The sequence below is a fragment of the Drosophila bipectinata genome, chromosome 3R (assembly GCF_030179905.1).
Source record: "Drosophila bipectinata strain 14024-0381.07 chromosome 3R, DbipHiC1v2, whole genome shotgun sequence".
In the NCBI taxonomy this organism is placed as follows: domain Eukaryota; kingdom Metazoa; phylum Arthropoda; class Insecta; order Diptera; family Drosophilidae; genus Drosophila; species Drosophila bipectinata.
This window is the reverse complement of record NC_091739.1, coordinates 15,076,916-15,096,864: the sequence shown is the minus strand read 5'-3', so window position 1 is coordinate 15,096,864 and position 19,949 is coordinate 15,076,916. Positions and strand designations below refer to the sequence as shown.

The 19,949-nt window shown below is 43.8% G+C and overlaps 1 protein-coding gene across 1 annotated transcript in view; it reads left to right on the top strand.

Annotated features, from left to right (window-relative positions):
• The first annotated feature begins 5,716 nt into the window (after positions 1–5,716).
• Positions 5,717–19,949, top strand: part of LOC108129209 (uncharacterized) — a 33,615-nt gene continuing 19,382 nt past the window's right edge. The window contains 2 exon segments of the mRNA XM_070282145.1: positions 5,717–5,804; positions 18,761–19,492. Of these exon segments, the coding sequence (XP_070138246.1) occupies positions 5,717–5,804; positions 18,761–19,492 (820 nt within the window).

Sequence of the window (19,949 nt, the reverse complement as noted above, 5' to 3'; positions counted from 1 at the left end):
AACCTTGAACACAGCTTCTCTAGCTGTGAATATAATTATTTTTAATTTGATTTTAAATTGCTCAGATCGGCTAAAAAAGTGAAAAAATAATTTGTGTTCAGGTATTGATGCAGAATAATGAAGAATCGATCCACAAATCGATTAAGGTACTCCGCTCAAGGATCGGATGGAAATTGGCAAAGATATGGCTTTCGCGGTGGGTGATATTGGGCTCCCATGCATTTTTGCAGGGGATCCATCAGAAAAATTGACAAAAAAGTGAAAAATAATTTGTGTCCAGATTTTGATGCAGATTAATGAAGAATCGATCCACAAATCGATTAAGGTACTCCGCTCAAGGATCGGATGGAAATTGGCAAAGATATGGCTTTCGCGGTGGGTGATATTGGGCTCCTATGCATTTTTGCAGGGGATCCATCAGAAAAATTGACAAAAAAGTGAAAAATAATTTGTGTCCAGATTTTGATGCAGATTAATGAAGAATCGATCCACAAATCGATTAAGGTACTCCGCTCAAGGATCGGATGGAAATTGGCAAAGATATGGCTTTCGCGGTGGGTGATATTGGGCTCCCATGCATTTTTGCAGGGGACCCATCAGAAAAATTGACAAAAAAGTGAAAAAATAATTTGTGTTCAGGTTTTGATGCAGAATAATGAAGAATCGATCCACAAATCGATTAAGGTACTCCGCTCAAGGATCGGATGGAAATTGACAAAAATATGGCTTTCGCGGTGGGTGATATTGGGCTCCCATGCATTTTCAGAATTTTTGCAGGGGATCCATCAGAAAAATTGACAAAAAAGTGAAAAAATAATTTGTGTTCAGGTTTTGATGCAGAATAATGAAGAATCGATCCACAAATCGATTAAGGTACTCCGCTCAAGGATCGGATGAAAATTGGCAAAGATATGGCTTTCGCGGTGGATGATATTGGGCTCCCATGCATTTTCAGCATTTTTGCAGGGGACCCATCAGAAAAATTGACAAAAAAGTGAAAAAATAATTTGTGTTCAGGTTTTGATGCAGATTAATGAAGAATCGATCCACAAATCGATTAAGGTACTCCGCTCAAGGATCGGATGGAAATTGGCAAAGATATGGCTTTCGCGGTGGGTGATATTGGGCTCCCATGCATTTTCAGCATTTTTGCAGGGGACCCATCAGAAAAATTGACAAAAAAGTGAAAAAATAATTTGTGTTCAGGTTTTGATGCAGATTAATGGAGAATCGATCCACAAATCGATTAAGGTACTCCGCTCAAGGATCGGATGGAAATTGGCAAAGATATGGCTTTCGCGGTGGGTGATATTGGGCTCCCATGCATTTTTGCAGGGGATCCATCAGAAAAATTGACAAAAAAGTGAAAAATAATTTGTGTCCAGATTTTGATGCAGATTAATGGATAATCGATCCACAAATCGATTAAGGTACTCCGCTCAAGGATCGGATGGAAATTGGCAAAGATATGGCTTTCGCGGTGGGTGATATTGGGCTCCCATGCATTTTTGCAGGGGATCCATCAGAAAAATTGACAAAAAAGTGAAAAATAATTTGTGTCCAGATTTTGATGCAGATTAATGGATAATCGATCCACAAATCGATTAAGGTACTCCGCTCAAGGATCGGATGGAAATTGGCAAAGATATGGCTTTCGCGGTTGGTGATATTGGGCTCCCATGCATTTTCAGCATTTTTGCAAGGGATCCATCAGAAAAATTGACAAAAAAGTGAAAAAATAATTAGTGTTCAGGTTTTGATGCAGATTAATGAAGAATCGAACCACAAATCGATTAAGGTACTCCGCTCAAGGATCGGATGGAAATTGGCAAAGATATGGCTTTCGCGGTTGGTGATATTGGGCTCCCATGCATTTTCTGCATTTTTGAAGGGGATCCATCAGAAAAATTGACAAAAAAGTGAAAAAATAATTTGTGTTCAGGTTTTGATGCAGATTAATGGAGAATCGATCCACAAATCGATTAAGGTACTCCGCTCAAGGATCGGATGGAAATTGGCAAAGATATGGCTTTCGCGGTTGGTGATATTGGGCTCCCATGCATTTTCTGCATTTTTGAAGGGGATCCATCAGAAAAATTGACAAAAAAGTGAAAAAATAATTTGTGTTCAGGTTTTGATGCAGATTAATGGAGAATCGATCCACAAATCGATTAAGGTACTCCGCTCAAGGATCGGATGGAAATTGGCAAAGATATGGCTTTCGCGGTTGGTGATATTGGGCTCCCATGCATTTTCAGCATTTTTGAAGGGGATCCATCAGAAAAATGGACAAAAAAGTGAAAAAATAATTTGTGTTCAGGTTTTGATGCAGAATAATGAAGAATCGATCCACAAATCGATTAAGGTACTCCGCTCAAGGATCGGATGAAAATTGGCAAAGATATGGCTTTCGCGGTGGATGATATTGGGCTCCCATGCATTTTCAGCATTTTTGCAGGGGACCCATCAGAAAAATTGACAAAAAAGTGAAAAAATAATTAGTGTTCAGGTTTTGATGCATATTAATGAAGAATCGATCCACAAATCGATTAAGGTACTCCGCTCAAGGATCGGATGGAAATTGGCAAAGATATGGCTTTCGCGGTGGGTGATATTGGGCTCCCATGCATTTTCAGCATTTTTGCAGGGGACCCATCAGAAAAATTGACAAAAAAGTGAAAAAATAATTTGTGTTCAGGTTTTGATGCAGAATAATGAAGAATCGATCCACAAATCGATTAAGGTACTCCGCTCAAGGATCGGATGAAAATTGGCAAAGATATGGCTTTCGCGGTGGATGATATTGGGCTCCCATGCATTTTCAGCATTTTTGCAGGGGACCCATCAGAAAAATTGACAAAAAAGTGAAAAAATAATTAGTGTTCAGGTTTTAATGCAGATTAATGAAGAATCGATCCACAAATCGATTAAGGTACTCCGCTCAAGGATCGGATGGAAATTGGCAAAGATATGGCTTTCGCGGTGGGTGATATTGGGCTCCCATGCATTTTCAGCATTTTTGCAGGGGACCCATCAGAAAAATTGACAAAAAAGTGAAAAAATAATTAGTGTTCAGGTTTTGATGCAGAATAATGAAGAATCGATCCACAAATCGATTAAGGTACTCCGCTCAAGGATCGGATGGAAATTGGCAAAGATATGGCTTTCGCGGTGGGTGATATTGGGCTCCCATGCATTTTTGCAGGGGATCCATCAGAAAAATTGACAAAAAAGTGAAAAATAATTTGTGTCCAGATTTTGATGCAGATTAATGGATAATCGATCCACAAATCGATTAAGGTACTCCGCTCAAGGATCGGATGGAAATTGGCAAAGATATGGCTTTCGCGGTGGGTGATATTGGGCTCCCATGCATTTTCAGCATTTTTGAAGGGGATCCATCAGAAAAATGGACAAAAAAGTGAAAAAATAATTTGTGTCCAGATTTTGTTGCAGATTAATAAAGAATCGATCCACAATACGATTAAGGTACTCCGCTCAAGGATCGGATGGAAATTGGCAAAGATATGGCTTTCGCGGTGGGCGATATTGGGCTCCCATGCATTTTCAGCATTATTGCCTTTTTTTTCCCCTTTTCTAATATTTACATAGAAAATAATATTATTGATTATATATATTTTTTATAAATCTTGTACATTAAAATGTTTATATTTCCTGTCAAATATAAAAATGTTTATCAAAAGAAATACTTGCTGAGCTGAAAATGAAATAAAGGTTTTCTTTAGAAACCCTTTTAATTACTAATTCATTTAGATTCTAAATTTTACATTTTAGACATATAAAAAAAATAATAATATTGTAAAATATCATTACCAAGAGCTTTGAAGGTTAAAAGAAAGTTTTTAAATTGGAAGTGTGAATACATTAAGGGACTATAGAAGGGAGTACGATAGTAATTCTTGAACATTACTCTTGTAGCTACAATTAAGTATTTCTGGTATTCCCCCAGACAGTAATATTGACCTCATGGCTGTCATTTTGGACGCTTACAAAACCTCAATTGGTTTATCCGGTTAATTAATATTTTGGAATCAATTGTTGTCGACACGAGCGCAAACAAGCCCCGACTCCGAATGGGCCAAATGCTGGCTAAAGCCAAATGACTTTACCCGCCCCTTTTGCCACTCTGCCCAACCACCTTTTTAGCCTCAAAGCCCCCATCCCCGGCCGTCAATCGATTCAATATCCCTTGGCCATTAGAAGGAGCCGGCTCGACTACAAAACTGAGCCCACATAAGCCGAAAGGAAAGCGGGCTCTGGCTTTGGCTTTTTCTCAAACATCCTGAAAGGCCCAATCAACAGGTGAGCTCGGGCTGTGCGTCTTGCCCTGTTTGTGTGTGCTGCGGGGTGTTAGTGTATTTGTGGTTCAACAACCTGGCCAAGAGCCAGGAGTCAGCTTCAGTTAAGCAGCAGCAGCAGCAGCAGGTCCTGGCAGGCGTCGAGGTCCTGGCGGTGTGCGTGAACAGCAAATGGCGAGAAATAAAACTGGAATAATTCAATAGGAGGCGTGGAACGCCCAGTTGCCCAGGAAGGGAGTGAAAGAATGGTGGCAGGGGGGCCAGGGGGGATAGGGGAAAGGACCACCAGTAAGGCAGCTTCATTTCTTGCGTAATGAATGTGCTTAGCAGGCAGGGCACGTTTCATGTTTTTTCGTTCATGTTTGCTCGGCCAAACCCCTGTTTCCACTTTCTACTTTTGCCTCACCCCCAGAGTATCCTCTGGGTAGCAAGGAGGCTGCCCATTAAAGCTGCTCCAGTTCTGGGCCCCCCTTTCATGCTCATTTCACTTAAGTTCATTTGGCAATTTAACACTTTCCGAGCACGCATCAAAGCCGAGACCGTCGTCTTAATTTGCGTCGTTTTTTCTGCTTATGCTCATAATAAATGCAAAAAACAAATAAATTCTCGGGCCTGACTAGGCCGGGCTGGAGCCCGAGACGGAGTGCTGGAAATGCCGAAAATATTTTCATACAAATTCTTGACCTCGACCAACCGCAATTTCTAGTAAATTTAATTGAAACCCTTCCGCCTGCTCATGCATATTTATTAAGTGCCGGAAGGCGGGTGGCGGGGCGAGCAACAGTTGCCGCACATTGCGCATACGCCGCGTATCCCGGCCAGGAGTAAGTTTGCGGCGCAGCTTCAACTCAATTTCCTCGGAACTAGCCTCCGATTATGCTAATGCTGGCCGGAAAGGTGGGGCGAAAATTCGGTTTTTTTACCCCGGAAGGTCGATGGGCATAGGCAGGACCTTCCCAAAAAAAAAGGGGGAAATGAAAGGTGAGCGCTTTTATTTCGCTCTCGTATTTTCGCATTACCAATAAAAGACAGCAGGAATTTGCAGCACAAGCTTCCTCCTTTCCGTTGTTTTGGTCCTTGCCAGCCTTTGCTTGCTTATCGCGTTGACTTTTTGCTTCCGGTCTTATTTCTTTGCCTTTGGACAGGACACCGCTGCCTGTCTGCCGTATAACAAATAGCAAACTGTCTGTCTGTCGGCCAGCCTGTCCCTCCTCGGCCTGTCCGTCTGTCCGTTTGAGCCTGTCCCCGGCTCGTCAACAAATTGTTGCTCCGCCGCTGCGTCGGCACTCGTTTGTGGCTCTCTCTCGGTTGCCGACATTGCGCATACGCCATGTGTGCGTGAACTGGCTGGGATGCGGCCCACTGTGCCTGCGGAATCCTCGGCAGGAAACTGTACTATGGCCCGTATAACAGGAGCCGTGCGGGAGCAGCAACAGCTGCTGGACGCACAGTTCATCGACAGTCCTCGTCTGGTTGGGTTCTTGGGTGCGAAAACGCGGCAAATAAAAACCAAATCGCACAGCCAGCACATCTCATCACAGGAGCAGCAGCAGCAGCAGGAGTAGCAGGCGCAGCACTTCGGAGCCGGAGAAGCAACAGAGCTGGCAGATCCCCTTAAAGTTATTTGGCAAAAAATTCCGCAAAAAATTGTGTTGACCGTTTCGCGGAGTAATAAATCGAATCCGGGTGAAAAGTGACAAGCGGAGTGGAGTATCGGGTGCCAGAGCAGCAGAGCGGATTAATCCTAGCGTAGGGATTCGCGGACCGCCCAGCGGCATAAAATGATAAGTAAGTGCACTGAGAAATATTTTGAATAAATTATAAGAGCTATAGGAGCATTAAGCTAGTAACTAACCTAAGCCAATGTCCTTAAACATAGAAGCATTTAAAGGACATTTCTTGTAAATCAAAGGAAACCCGATATAAATCAGTGTGCTGGGTAATAAGTGGGTTTGCCAATCAACCTGCACTCATAAAAAACGTTTTGGTCTGTCCTGTTCCCCATATCCTGGCCTGACACTTCACATGTTGCGGCTGTTGCACGAGCGTCTGTTTAACGCCACTTAATGTCCTTTCTATTTACTTTCCGCTGCTCCTGGGTGCCTCCAGGGTGTGAGTGTGTAAGACTACAATGTGTGTGCTCGCTGATAATTGCACAAAGCACTAAAAAAAAGGGGAAAAGAAATAAGGACATACACGGCAACACTTCTGTGTGTTCTTGGCACTCGGCACTTTGGCAGGACAACAGTATCGTGCGAGAAAAAGTGCGGTGTGGAAAACGAGAAAAGTTTCCCTCGGCCGCCTCGGAAAAACTCTAAACAAAAGTTGGTCTGAGCAACAGCCACAACATCGCGGAACAACATTAATTTACGTGCTAAAAGCGGCCTTGAAAACTTGCCGTCGTCGTCGTTGGGCGGTAATTGTGCATGAAAATGAGGATCGTTGGTGGGAAAGGTGGGTCGGTCCCAGGGAGTCCTAGTCCAGGACTGGCTCATGCATTTCAGCTTTGAAAGCCAACATCTTCGCCGGCACAATACCTACAAAAGTAGCTTCCAGGCTCCGAGGAGGGAAAAGTAAAATTGGAAAAGTTCATTAAGATGAGTCGAAGCTGCCAGGCTCTCGCTTTTCACTTTTTCTGCTAACTAATTAGCAGTCAGCCCCAGAAGGAGGGGCCATCTACTATCTTCGCAGAGCGATAAAGATTTTGCAATTACAACTTATTTCCTCATTTTACGGAGATTTACGAGAATTTACGGACGAAGGCCCCGTCTAAGCGAGTGATGAGTAAATCAACTCTGGATTCGTCAGATTAACCGAAATATACTCGAAGAAAAGTCTAAGGACTAAGGACTCTTAGAGTCAGACTTCTAAGATGATTGTGTTGGAAAAAAGCAAGTGCCAAAGCGTTTTGTTGGGTGTAAATCAACAAGAAATGTCAGGGGTTAACACACTACACTCTTACAAATTATTACAAGGTTCTTGAGAAACAATTAGCCCCACAAATCCTAATTACATATTATTAGCTCTTTAAACTTAGAGTCTCTAGAGCCCTAATAGTTATGTCTTAAATATTATTTAATAAAAAAAGCTTAAATTTTTTATTCAAGTGCAGTTAAGCGTTCAATGATCTCGGTTTAAAAACGAAGGGGGCCATAAAATGTTGTCAGGAAGCAGGACAGAGGCGGCGAATGGGGGATAAAGCACACACTTTCCGGACGGAGTTAATGAAACAATGCAGCGGTTGCTTTAAGACTTCAGCCCCCCCTCTCCCCTCTCTTAGCCAACGAGGCAGCTGTGCAGCAGTTTTCATGTGTGTGTTTGGGAAATTTTACGAGACACGCTTTTCTTTCAGCTTTCTCCTTCTGCGGCAGAGCCTTTCCTTTTGTCGCTGCTGCTGCCTTTATTTGCTGGCAGTGCTGCTCATTTGGATTCCCATTTCGGGTTGTTGTATTTGCTGGTTGCTACGCCCTCCCCTTATGCCACCCATCCTCCCCTTCACTCTCATTCCCCTCTTGCCACACGCCCATTGAAATCGTCAGTCGCATGAAATTCGTTGAGATTTACGCATATATTTGGTATGGAGTTTACTCACTCGCCGCCAGAGAGCCCCTTGTTTTCCCTGGGTTTTCCCACCCGACCACCAGCCCCTCCTTACTCGATTTCCCCTCTCCATTTGCCGGTTGCCCCACCGAGTGGCGGGGACAAGTCCAAAAACTCAATTGCGGCTTTTTATGTGTAATTCGCATTTTTGTTCGCCTTTGCCATGCCACGCCACGCCACGACGTCGCTTTCATTGTCGTTGCTCTCTGGATATTATTTTTTAATTTAACTTTTATATTCGGGGACTTTCGGCATATCCACCCAACAACAACAACGACAACAACAATATGAGCAACAGAAACAGCCATGCCTCGCCTGTTTACTTTTATGGGCCAGTGTCTTTTGATTCTATAATTTGCTTGATTCTTGCTTTTTGTTCGTTTTATTAAAATTAATTTAAATGCTACAATCAGCGTGAGTCCCAAGCCCGAAAGTCCGAAGTCCCGAGTCCCGAGTCCAAAGTCCTTTTCGAAAAAGGCAAACAAAAGTCCGTGGAGGACAACCGGAAGGACAACAATGCGCACAACGGCATCTCAGCGGCTTATGTTAATGAGCACTTACAAGCTGTAATGACGGTGTATGGGTGGTGGAGAGGGGGCCGAGACGACTGCAAATGGACAGGACAAGTGGCCGGCAGGACAACAAAAAAATGGACAGCAAAATTTCCAAATTATGCAGCAGCCTAGGGACTGAGAATGAGCTTTGCTTGTATGTTTAATTAACACTTTAAAACCTTTGTTTTCCTCCATAAATTATGTGATCAGCTTGTAAAGGACTAACAGGATACGAAAGTAAAATAATAGTGCCGACAATAATTTGAAGTTTCCATTTGTCAGTCTCAAATAACTGTGAAAGGATACCTTTTCCGAGAGGATGAGGTGACGAGGTGGCAATCATACAGCTCCTTCCGGAGGCTCTCATCGCATTTCACACCACAGCTGCGATGGCAATCCACAATCCACAAGACGATGGCAGCCATATTTGTCATTTTATCAATACGAGTATCAGGATCTCTCACAGGCACTCACACACACTCATACACATGTAAAGACAAGGACACATCTGTCTACAATACGTATCGTTCATGTTGTCCTTATTAGACTTGTATCCGCGGCTGCGGCAGACACATCGCTCAATTTTTGTTATCCTTTCTTCGCTTATTGGCAGCGGTTGCAATATTTCAACAGGCAAATGCCACGCCCCATAACCCAGTCAGCCTCCCACACACACACACATGTACAGTGTAGATACATATACATACATGTATTGGATATTTGTTGCTCCCTTAACGCGTTGCTTCGCCTCGCTCGCTTGTTGATGGCACTTTGTCATGTATTCGACAAAGAAAATTGAAAATAAAAATCGTTTCTCTACCCCATCCCCGCTCCCCGGGAATCAAATTGTGAAGTTTTGTAAGCAAACACTTTGTCCTGATGGAGATGGAGGGGGGGAAATGGGAATGGGCAAAGTCTAAGGAAAACCAAACCACACACACACACACTCACTTGCTCAAACGGCCATGTGTAAATAGTCTGCAAAAGCGGCTAAAGGTTTCTTTTTGAGAGCGGATGGAGCACTCAGCCTGATTTTCCCATACAATGCTGGCACAAAAAATAGAAACTAACATTGCACCTGAGCTCCAAATCGAATCAACTTATGGTAGTTTTTTTTGTATTGTTTTTTTTTTATAAAGAATAAATTGGTCTAAGCAAAGTTAGTCCTGAAAATATTACTCTACACGCTCTGCTTAGTTTCAAAAGGATTCAAATAGAATTTATTCAGGATCTTTAATATTTTAATAAATATTTATTTAAAGCAATTTCAGCAAACAAAAGAGTGCTTATGTTAGCCAAAGTATTTATGAGTAACTTCCATACATGTCCTTGTTAGTGCCGGCAAGTCCTAGGCAAATTGAAAGCGCTGTGTGGCAGCGGCTTATGGAAAAATTCCTGGCATTGCAGCGGTTTACTTACATCAATTCCATATCGTGTGCGTGAGTGTCTGCCGACTGCCTCCTGCCTCCTGCCGGCTGACATTTTCAAACGAAACTCGCTTTTCAAGTTCATACACACACTCCACTCTATGGCACTCACTCACACTCGTGTCCGGACGAACTGACACGGATGCTGGCAGTTGATACTTTTTTCCACACACTCTTCCCTCACTCACCCTACTCTATTTTTTTTTAAATGGATCTTTCTCTTATCCTTGCTATTTGTCAACCCCTCCAACAGGAGTCCGGACTCCAGAGTAAACTACATGCTGCATCCATTTTAACCGGCTGGTCTTTAATGGAGATTTTTTCTGAAATTTTTCTGGTTTTTACTCAGATTCGGTGGCCGCACTCGAGTTTCGTGCAAAAGTGCCAGCGCCCCAATGCGAAAGTGGATATTGCAATTCCCGTTTCTTTTTTTTTTTATTTTCCACCATTTTCATTGTTCTTCGTGATTTTTGTGGCCTTTTCCGAAATGAAAATTTTTCATAGCATACATTTGTGGGCAATTTCCAGTTTTTGCAGCGCTTGCCATTTGTTCCTTTTAATTTCTCTTCTATTTTTTTTGTGACATTTTAGTATCCTTGGAGTGGTCTATTGGTCACTTTATTTGCAGCAGCAATTTGGCCGACTCTTTTCTGGCATTAGGTTGAGTTTTTTTCGATTTTTTCTGCCAGCTGCAGCTCTGATTTATAACCGGCAAATAGAAATTGTAATTGGTTCTCGTTTGCCACCGGAGGACGAGGGCTAATTACACGCTTTGCCACCGAAAGTGGATTTACGTTGTGGTGCACTCCTTTTTCCGCATTTGCCCAGAAGTGGGTCAATTTTTGCCTGTCAACCATAATGCAATGTGAACGATAACGATGCGATGTGTGTGTGAAAATGGGCGGTATAAGGGATGCAGTTGCAGAGAAATGTTTGCAAACTACACTAAGGAATAAAAGTAGCATTTTTCAATAAGGAATTTGGTTGATATTGCTTGTGGGCAGGGACACACAGCTTAGACATTTTACGCAAAAGCAATTACGATTACTGCCACTGAACCCCCAATATCCTCGTCTCCGGTCACCCACCCATGTACTGCCTGAGCCCCCACCGGCAACCTTCATCCATGCCAACTGCCATGTTCATGTCAGAGCTGACTTTGGCCACACATGCAATTAATAGAAGTGCGATCCACGGCCAAGAGTGCGTGTGTGCTTTGGCCAACTGTTGACTGACCCTATCGGCCGGGAACTTGACTTTCGGCATCAGTCCCTAAAAATCTGAGGAGGCAACTGCGCTGCTCAGTGTAAAGTCACGTACCAACTGTTGAAAACACATCGTAAAACGTAAAACTTTGCTCTGCTCGGCTCGCTTAAAATGCACATAAAACGGCAGTGGCGAAAAAGGGTTGTCAGTTGCCCCTTTTTTCCCGCTGCCCCTGCCAGGGCCCCAGCCCCTTTTTCATAAGCGTTGTGTGCGTATGACGTGCAAATTTTCCAAAGCTGTTTTCCCAAGAACAACTCGGAAGCCGAGTGCGGACTGGAGTCGAGTGGAGATGGAAGCACAAGGACGAAAAAAAGGGGCCGCGCATTATATTTTATGTTCGAGATGGGGCGTGCACACAACTGGGGCAGCAGGTATGCTAAAATTGCTGTGCAGTGATAATGAAGTTAATGCAGGAGGGGAAGGACTCAGGACCTTGCCAGGACCAGAACAGGCAAGGCAATGGCCGCCAAATAGCAACGAAGGTGTTGGGCTTACCAACTGAGGCAGAAGCCCACGTCGGAGGGCGGGAGGGAGTAATTAACTCACATGCGCAGCATAAAACCCTCTTATACACACCGCCCTTATCCCTTATCCTGGTGAATAATTCAGAATCCTGCAAAATGTGTAAATCGAGCATGAAATTTGATTTGACTTTGCCTGGCAACCTCGACTTTAAAGTTCAAATTGTTGAAATGAAGTCGTTCGCATCAGAAGCACCAGAACCAGCACCAGCAGCAGTGAGCGAAAACAAAATCTGTATCAAAATGGGAATTCTCGTCGGTGGAATGTGATTTTGGCAGCTTTCCGGACGGATTCCCATCTCATTTATTCAGGCATTCATTAAATGAAAAATGCAGAAATTCCTGGTGATGGAGAAGCTAACTTTAAAGTCAACCATGGCAACGAATTTCGCTTTAAAATTTAAAAGCAACAACAGCAGCTGCAATTAAATCATCAGCAGGGCAATCCACAAATCAGTTTATAAAAGTTTAATGTGTCGGAGAATGCCATAATTGCATAATTTAAATCAAATCAACATCGTAATTATTAAACACAATGTTATAACTTGATGTGCAAATAATTATCTGGAGAATAGCCGCAGGAGGTATTTCTAAAATCAAACAATTTAGCAAGTATTCGATTTCGAATTTGGCTGTCACTGCTCCTTGACGAGCAACTGCATTGAAAATACAATTTGTAAATTCAATTAACTTGTTTGCCCAGCAGGTGTGCTGGGCGGGTGGTTGGTGGTTTTCGGGACGTAGTTTTGTGCAAATCGAAGTGCTTGCCACCAAAGTTAATCTATTGCGCCAACAAATTCCTGCAACTGAAAGCTGATGTTTTAACGCTTCAATTATTTGTGGCATTAAATGTTACTGCTGCGCCACTTGATGTTTGCGTTGTCCTGCCAGCGGGTTTATTTAATTTGATTAAGCCCGACACTAAACTAACAGAGGGAAGCTGCCAGCTCACCATGTTTACACACACATATCCTGTTACGCACACCTCGAAAGCACACACACAAAAAAAAAAACAAACTCATATGCAAATGGCCAATAAAAGTATTGCTCTCCATTTCATTAAGTTTTAATTAAACTCACAGCATTTGCCAGTCATTTCCCCAACAGCGTTTTTTCTTCCATCTGCAGGTCCTGCCTCCGTTTGTGTGGCACACTTTATTTAGGGTCAACGGGTAGCGGAGGGAGAGTTTGTTTTTATATTTAACGCTCAAAGGAATGTGCCAGAAATATAATTTAAAAATTAGTAAATAGCGCAGTAGTTGTGTGGACTCTAGAAAAGTAAATACATACATTCGTTATGTCCTTTGGCTGAGGGTTTGGTCGTTCTATAATCCTGAATATTTCCGTAATTCTGAGAGAATTTCACTAAAGGATATAAAGATATATTTTTTCTTGGAGAACAGAACATCTTTACATCAAAATCTTAATTACGCAACTCTTAAGGGTGCCCCAGAATCCATCTTTAATCCGAAAAAAAGGCCTTGATTGAAAGATTTATGGAATTATAAGGATTATGTACAATATTAAACAATTTAGAGTATCCCCTGGTTTCTCTGGATATTTTTTGCCATTATCCTGGGCTCATGTTTGCGTTTACATATGCTGCTTGTGCAAACACCCGGGGGGACTGACATGCAAACGTGCGAACGTGGTCCGCTGAACTTCCGCAGATGCAGTTGCCCGTGGCGGCAGGTGCACAAAAAGGACCTGCCGCTGTTGGGGGTTGGAGGTCAGTGCGTGTCAAAATGGACGCTTATCATCACAGTGTCAGGACACCCATTCAATCAAGCTGCTTTTTGTGGCACTGGAACTGGAAAGCGATGCCGACAATCAAGGAAAAAATAACGCCGCTCGGGGCTAAATACCTCAGTTCCCCTCCTTGGTGGTTTAAGCCATGCCACGCCACACACCCTTTTTTTGTCTAACCACATGTTGCCATTTTTGCTCGCTGGCGGTGTCTTTTTTGCTAGTCTTACTTTAATGTCCTTGTGCCCTGCTGCGTTGGCATTTCGCTACATCCTGCCACTGGAGCTATCCTTTCATGAACGATAATCGATTTTGGGTAGTACAAGAATGACTACAAAAATGGCACTGGGGAAAAGTATTTATATGAAGACTAGTACTGTTTAGTTGATACGTTTTAGAGCTATTATAATCAGGACTATAATTTACTTTAATTTATGGCACATGCCCTTTTACCTCCATCAGTGACATGGCGGGAAATTAAATGAAAAATTCCCGAAATTCAGGAGCCAAACTTTCCTCGAACATAATTCGAGTTCCTGAGGCTGACTTGCTTAGCTGCATTTTATTCAAAAGCGAATAAGAACCCTTCGCCTGCGACATCCGACTCTGACAGTTTAAAGGTCTCAAGTTTAAGCCGGAAAGCCAAACCCGTTGATTGCCCCCAGCTGACACTGGACTAATGGAATAGTCAGAAGCATTTGCTGGATTATTGAACGATTCCAGGTCAAGCTATCCCGGCTTAGGCGATGCAACTATTTGCTTAGTCCGCCAGCCAAGTTTTCCCATTTTCACTTCGGGTCGAATAACTTTCATTGAAATCGGGATGGATGGCCTTGCCTTGCAGTCGATTGGGTCGGGGCTTTTATTGATTCGATTCTCTGTAGTCATAGTTCGGCCGAGCATCCTTTTCTAGTTCGCTGCGAGTTGAACAAATTTTCAAACAGGTGTCTGAATATCTCAGCCACTCCAGGACACTCCCGGTCGGAGCAACTCGGGCGCATAAATCAAAATGGGTTTTTAAACTGCGCGACTCGTCGGGGATTAAGCTGGGACATTCAGCCAGGGCCCTCTTCCCGCCAGGAGCTGTGCCTCATGTGTGCGAGCTGCCGTAAAACACAAACAGGCAACCACAAATATTTTGAAGCCCGACGAGCACGATGACAGCACGATGGCGATGATGGCGATGGTGGCTGGATGGCATAAAACTTGTTGAATTATTTGGTTCTGGGACAGGACCTGGCTTTGAAAATTCTTTGGCAGTCTGCCCGCCTCGTCCCTACTCTCAGACGAAAAACGGAATTTTTTATTATTATTGCAAATTAAAAAAGTTTACATTGGCTTAACTATGTGAGTGCCCAGACCAGAGCCCGAGCCAGATCCAGAGCCGTACTGCCAACTCAACTATGTGAAAGCCAAGTTTTAGCCGAGAATGACTAAAGTCTGGCGATAAAGGGTGGAGGAGTGGCACGGTACATTTTTGGCTGGAGGCTGGGAGCTGGAGAAACGATTTGCAAAGTATTTTCAACAATTTTTAGCCGCAGGCCCTGCAAAAAGCCGGCGTCCCAAAAACCCATCATAGTCAGCCTGTCTCACCTGACTACCTACCCGAGGTGGCACATAGCCCCACCTGCCTCCCTAACTGCCCCTCTGACGGCTCCCCACTCAGCGGAGCGTATTAGCAAATTAAATTCCATTTTCGCAGGTGGGCGTCTGCTTGTGATTATGAACTCGCAGGACTCCCTTACTGCATGGGTGTGTTTTCTGGTCAGCCAGGTGTTGGTCTTTTAAAATGGAGTCCGAGCTGGAGGTATTTATTTCTGCCAACTCATTAGAAAAATTGACATCTCCGCACATCCTGACAAAAGGAAGAGCCAGAGCTAGAAAAATTCCGAATAGGAACTCACATCATCCGGCCTGCTTGTCGTTTATTGATGGAACGACTCGGGGAATTGATTAAAAGGCATTGTCAGGACCGTGGGCTTAAGCCACGTCAGTGCACAATACACACACGTCCTTAGTCCTTATGCGGACGGACTCGTATCCGGAGAATGCCAGAAGGGCGAGTACACAACCGTAGTATGCATATATGCAGCGGGCTTTGATCTATCTGGGCGTTCTCGGCACAAAAGTAGGGGCCAAGAACTTGTCTAACAATTTGACGCTTTAATCCCCGTGCTGCGATGCCAAGAAAAATACAAAAAAAAGACCACTAACGCAAAAAACAGAAAAACAGAAAACGGAGAAAAATCTGAAACAGCTCCTTGTCTACGCTTCAGTTGGCCAGAAACCGAGATTCATTCCAACTGGCAGGGATATCCTTCTGAGCGTGTATCCTGTGCCCTGGCTGCCTTTCATGTGTCCTTTTCTGGTGTCGTATTATGGTAATTCGTATCGAGACCGATTACATGCCACATGCGAGCGAAAGAGTTTTCCACTCGGAATGCAAAAACCTTTGCAGCTCAATTTTCCTCTCACATTGCATATTATATGTTTAATCCTTTTAAAAGGGAAAATAAATACAGCTTATTTATAAAACAGTCCACAAATTAATACGGAAAAGTAGTTTGAAAGAAAACTTAAATCGATGTGAGGCTTTGGCGATTCTCTTTGAAAACAGAACACAGGACTGATGACAGGACTTTTATGCTTTGTGTTGGCGCTGAAAACCATCGACATTGAATCCATCCAGCTGATGCTGACCGATGGAGAGTGCCGGGTCCCGGGCCCCGGGATGGTGTTCTGCCAGCTCCTGCCTGGGATGGCAAGGAATTCCATTAAATTAAATTGCATTTGGCCCGAGAAGCGCGGCCTTTGTGCGGGCATCTTCCTTATTTGCCGTCTGCTGATTTGCCACCTGGGACCCCAGCATGCAGGCCATAATTTAATAGTGTCTCAAACCAGTTTATTGCAGCTGCAATTTTATTTGCATGCCACACCCAGCTAGATGCCCCCTCCACCGCTCAAAACTCAGTAGCGAGTCAAGGGCTTTCTCACATGAACTGTCGCTGATTCGATTTGAAGCTCCCCAGTTAATCAATTGATTTTACCTTCAGCTGGCAAAGAAGCACCTGTTGAGCGGTATCCTGGCAACTGGTGAGCAGATTTCTCCTATATATCTGCAACCTAATTCAATATGCATTGATTGCTAGTGCCGCTGTCCCATCGTGGCTTTTATTGCATTCTCTGATTTGCGAGGGCATCGAGCATGCAATTCTCTGAGAAAATAACTACTTCTGCAAAATTTATTCGAAGTTGATTGGATTGTCTTATGATTTCTTGTGATTGTGCCGGCCTAATTAGTTTTTCTTGGAAAAAAGTCAGTCATGCATGCGCCTCATTAAATTTTCAACTGTCGCGGCGACTTAATCAATTTTGATGGCCGAGCTCCGCCTAATCCTTGAATCGGAACATAGATATTAATGGGCATTCTCTGTAAATCTTAACGGCGAACCATTACGGGCGATTACTATGCGGTTATTGTGGCCGGACACTCCACTTTTCTCCCTCCCAAGGTCCGTTCTGCTCCGGCGAGTGTGTGGTCAGTTTCTGTGGTCGTTTGGCATTTTACAGGAAATCAATGGACAGCCCAAGGGGGCGTAAAATTTTATTAGCGCAAAATGATTTCATGTGCCAAATATTTGCCAAAATTGACGCCGACTATGCTGGGCACTGCTGCCCCAAATGGCGCTACTAATGGCGGACATTAACGGGGCGTATGCGCAATCTGCGTTGTCATGCAGGACACGCGTCGGTCCTGGAGTTGGCTTTAAGTGCACTTTGTCCTTAATCCGTGTGCGTAAGGGTGTGTGAGTGCGTGTGTCTGCGTGTCCGTGGCAGTGTGTCCTGCCTGCAGTTAATGTCCGTTTATCGATGGGCGACAATAACGATTACGCCGCCAGTTGTCCTCAATTTTCGTGGTTATTCATAAGGGAAACGGACGGCATCCGCCATGATAAATTGTGGTTGCATTAATTTTTAATTTACGATTAAAAATACCTTTGTTTTGTATATAAATTTGGTAAAAAAGTATTAAGCGCTGCAAAAGACACGGTCTACCGTATTGCCACTATTGATTTAATCTCAAAGAGGAGTAACTTATGGTAAATGGTGAATATATATATATCTTCCCCAATTCTCATCCGATTCTCAAGCGGAATACCTTAAACGATTTCTGGACCGATTTGCCACAATTCTGCATCAAGACCCTGAGACAAAATATTTTTGAGGTTTTTTGTCCATTTTTCGTGATAAGATCCCTTGAAAATGAGGGTTTCCCCTATAGGGTCCACAGTGATGGCTATATCTTCCCCAATTCTCATCCGATTCTCAAGCGGAATACTTTAAACGATTTCTGGATCGATTTGCCACCATTTTGCATCAAAATCGTGAGACAAAATATTTTTTAGATTTTTTATCCATTTTTCGTGATGGGATCCCTTGAAAATGAGGGTTTCCCCTATAGGGTCCACAGTAATGGCTATATGTTCCCCAATTCTCATCCGATTCTCAAGCGGAATACCTTAAACGATTTCTGGACCGATTTGCCACAATTCTGCATCAAGACCCTGAGACAAAATATTTTTGAGGTTTTTTGTCCACTTTTCGTGATAAGATCCCTTGAAAATGAGGGTTTCCCCTATAGGGTCCACAGTGATGGCTATATCTTTTCCAATTCTCATCCGATTCTCAAGCGGAATACTTTAAACGATTTCTGGATCGATTTGCCACCATTTTGCATCAAAATCGTGAGACAAAATATTTTTTAGATTTTTTATCCATTTTTCGTGATGGGATCCCTTGAAAATGAGGGTTTCCCCTATAGGGTCCACAGTAATGGCTATATGTTCCCCAATTCTCATCCGATTCTAAAGCGGAATACCTTAAACGATTTCTGGACCGATTTGCCACAATTCTGCATCAAAATTCTGAGACAAAATATTTTTGAGATTTTTTGTCCATTTTTCGTGATAAGATTCCTTGAAAATGAGGGTTTCCCCTATAGGGTCCACAGGGATGCCTATATCTGCCCCAATTCTCATCCGATTCTAAAGCGGAATACCTTAAACGATTTCTGGACCGATTTGCCACAATTCTGCATGAAATTCCTGAGACAAAATATTTTTTAGATCGAATTTGAATCTAATTTCGAATTTTTTCCAAGGGGTAACGCAAAAAATTGTGGGTTTTGTACCTGATCAGGAAATAAGGCGAAATGCCTTAAACGACTTGTAGATGGATTCTCTATTAAGATATTTTTATATAGTTTTAATATATTTTTCCATTGAATTATAAAAATAAAATGTATGTTTGGTTGTATTATTTTTCAGGCATTTGGTACAACAGTGACCACCGCGATTGGGTACGCGTTGCCGGACGATAGTACCCATTGTACCCTGTCAAAGGGTTAAGACCATCATCACTGCGCAAATCATCCTCCACCAGCAGCAGCAGCATCAACAACGCCTGCCCCCCGCCGCCGCCCACTCCGCATCAGGTGCACTCCGCCACAGCCGCCGCCGGCAGCAGCACTCCGCCACACTCCCAGCATCCGCACCAGCACCCATATCCGCATCAGCATCAGCACCACCACCAACACAGGCGCAGCAGCAGCTCCAGTCACACCAGCCACGCGGATAACTCGAGCAGTTTGGCCACAAAACCGGCCATCAATTTGCTCGGTAATCAGCTGCAGGTCAACTACTTCGAGTTCCCGCCCACCGCTCCTGGTCAGGCGTTGTTGGCCAACAGCGGTCGCACCACAGCCTCCACACCGTCGTTGACCACCCACCACCACCAGTACCAGTACCAGCACCAGCTCCAACACCGACCCGGAGGCACCACTGTCGGTGGCGACTACACCTCGGCAGTTGCCAAAGCGGCGGCTTCCACAGCCTGTGCTCTACTAGCCACGTGCCACGTGTCCAGAGAATCCCCCAAATCGAGGCAGCAGAAGCCTCAGGAGGAGGAGGTAAAGGACACCACAGGTACCATGGGTCGACGCGAGATAAAGCGCTCCAACACGAGTGGTTCCACCACCAGATCCTACGACAGCGGCAGCGGTGAGTACTCATTACACTTGGAGAAAAAAGCACTCAAGTAGAAGTTTTCTCAATTTTAAGTTCATTTATCCTTCCATTGAAATCCTCATACTGAAAAATACTTAAAGACCAGAAAACAGATCCATTGAATCGAAGACAATTTCAGAAAATAAAAGGGCGGTGGGTGGTTGGATGAGTGGTGTGTGGGTGTGTTGTTGCGAGGTGGGCGTGGCAAGCCGTAATCGCCTTACGTTCTGTGATTGGGTCCCTGAATACCACGGGAAATGACATTAGGCTGGCAAATTAACTCAGCGGAGATTTGTTGTCAAGCTGTCGTTGTCCTGCCTAAGACTATTTTCTGAGGTCTGAGAGGTGTTAACTGGGTGGAGGGTGGAGGGGTAGACTCTCCTTCAGAAGGTCCTTTAGTCCCAAGTGAATAAGAAATAAAGTAATAAAAGTGAAGAGCTTCAATTGGAAC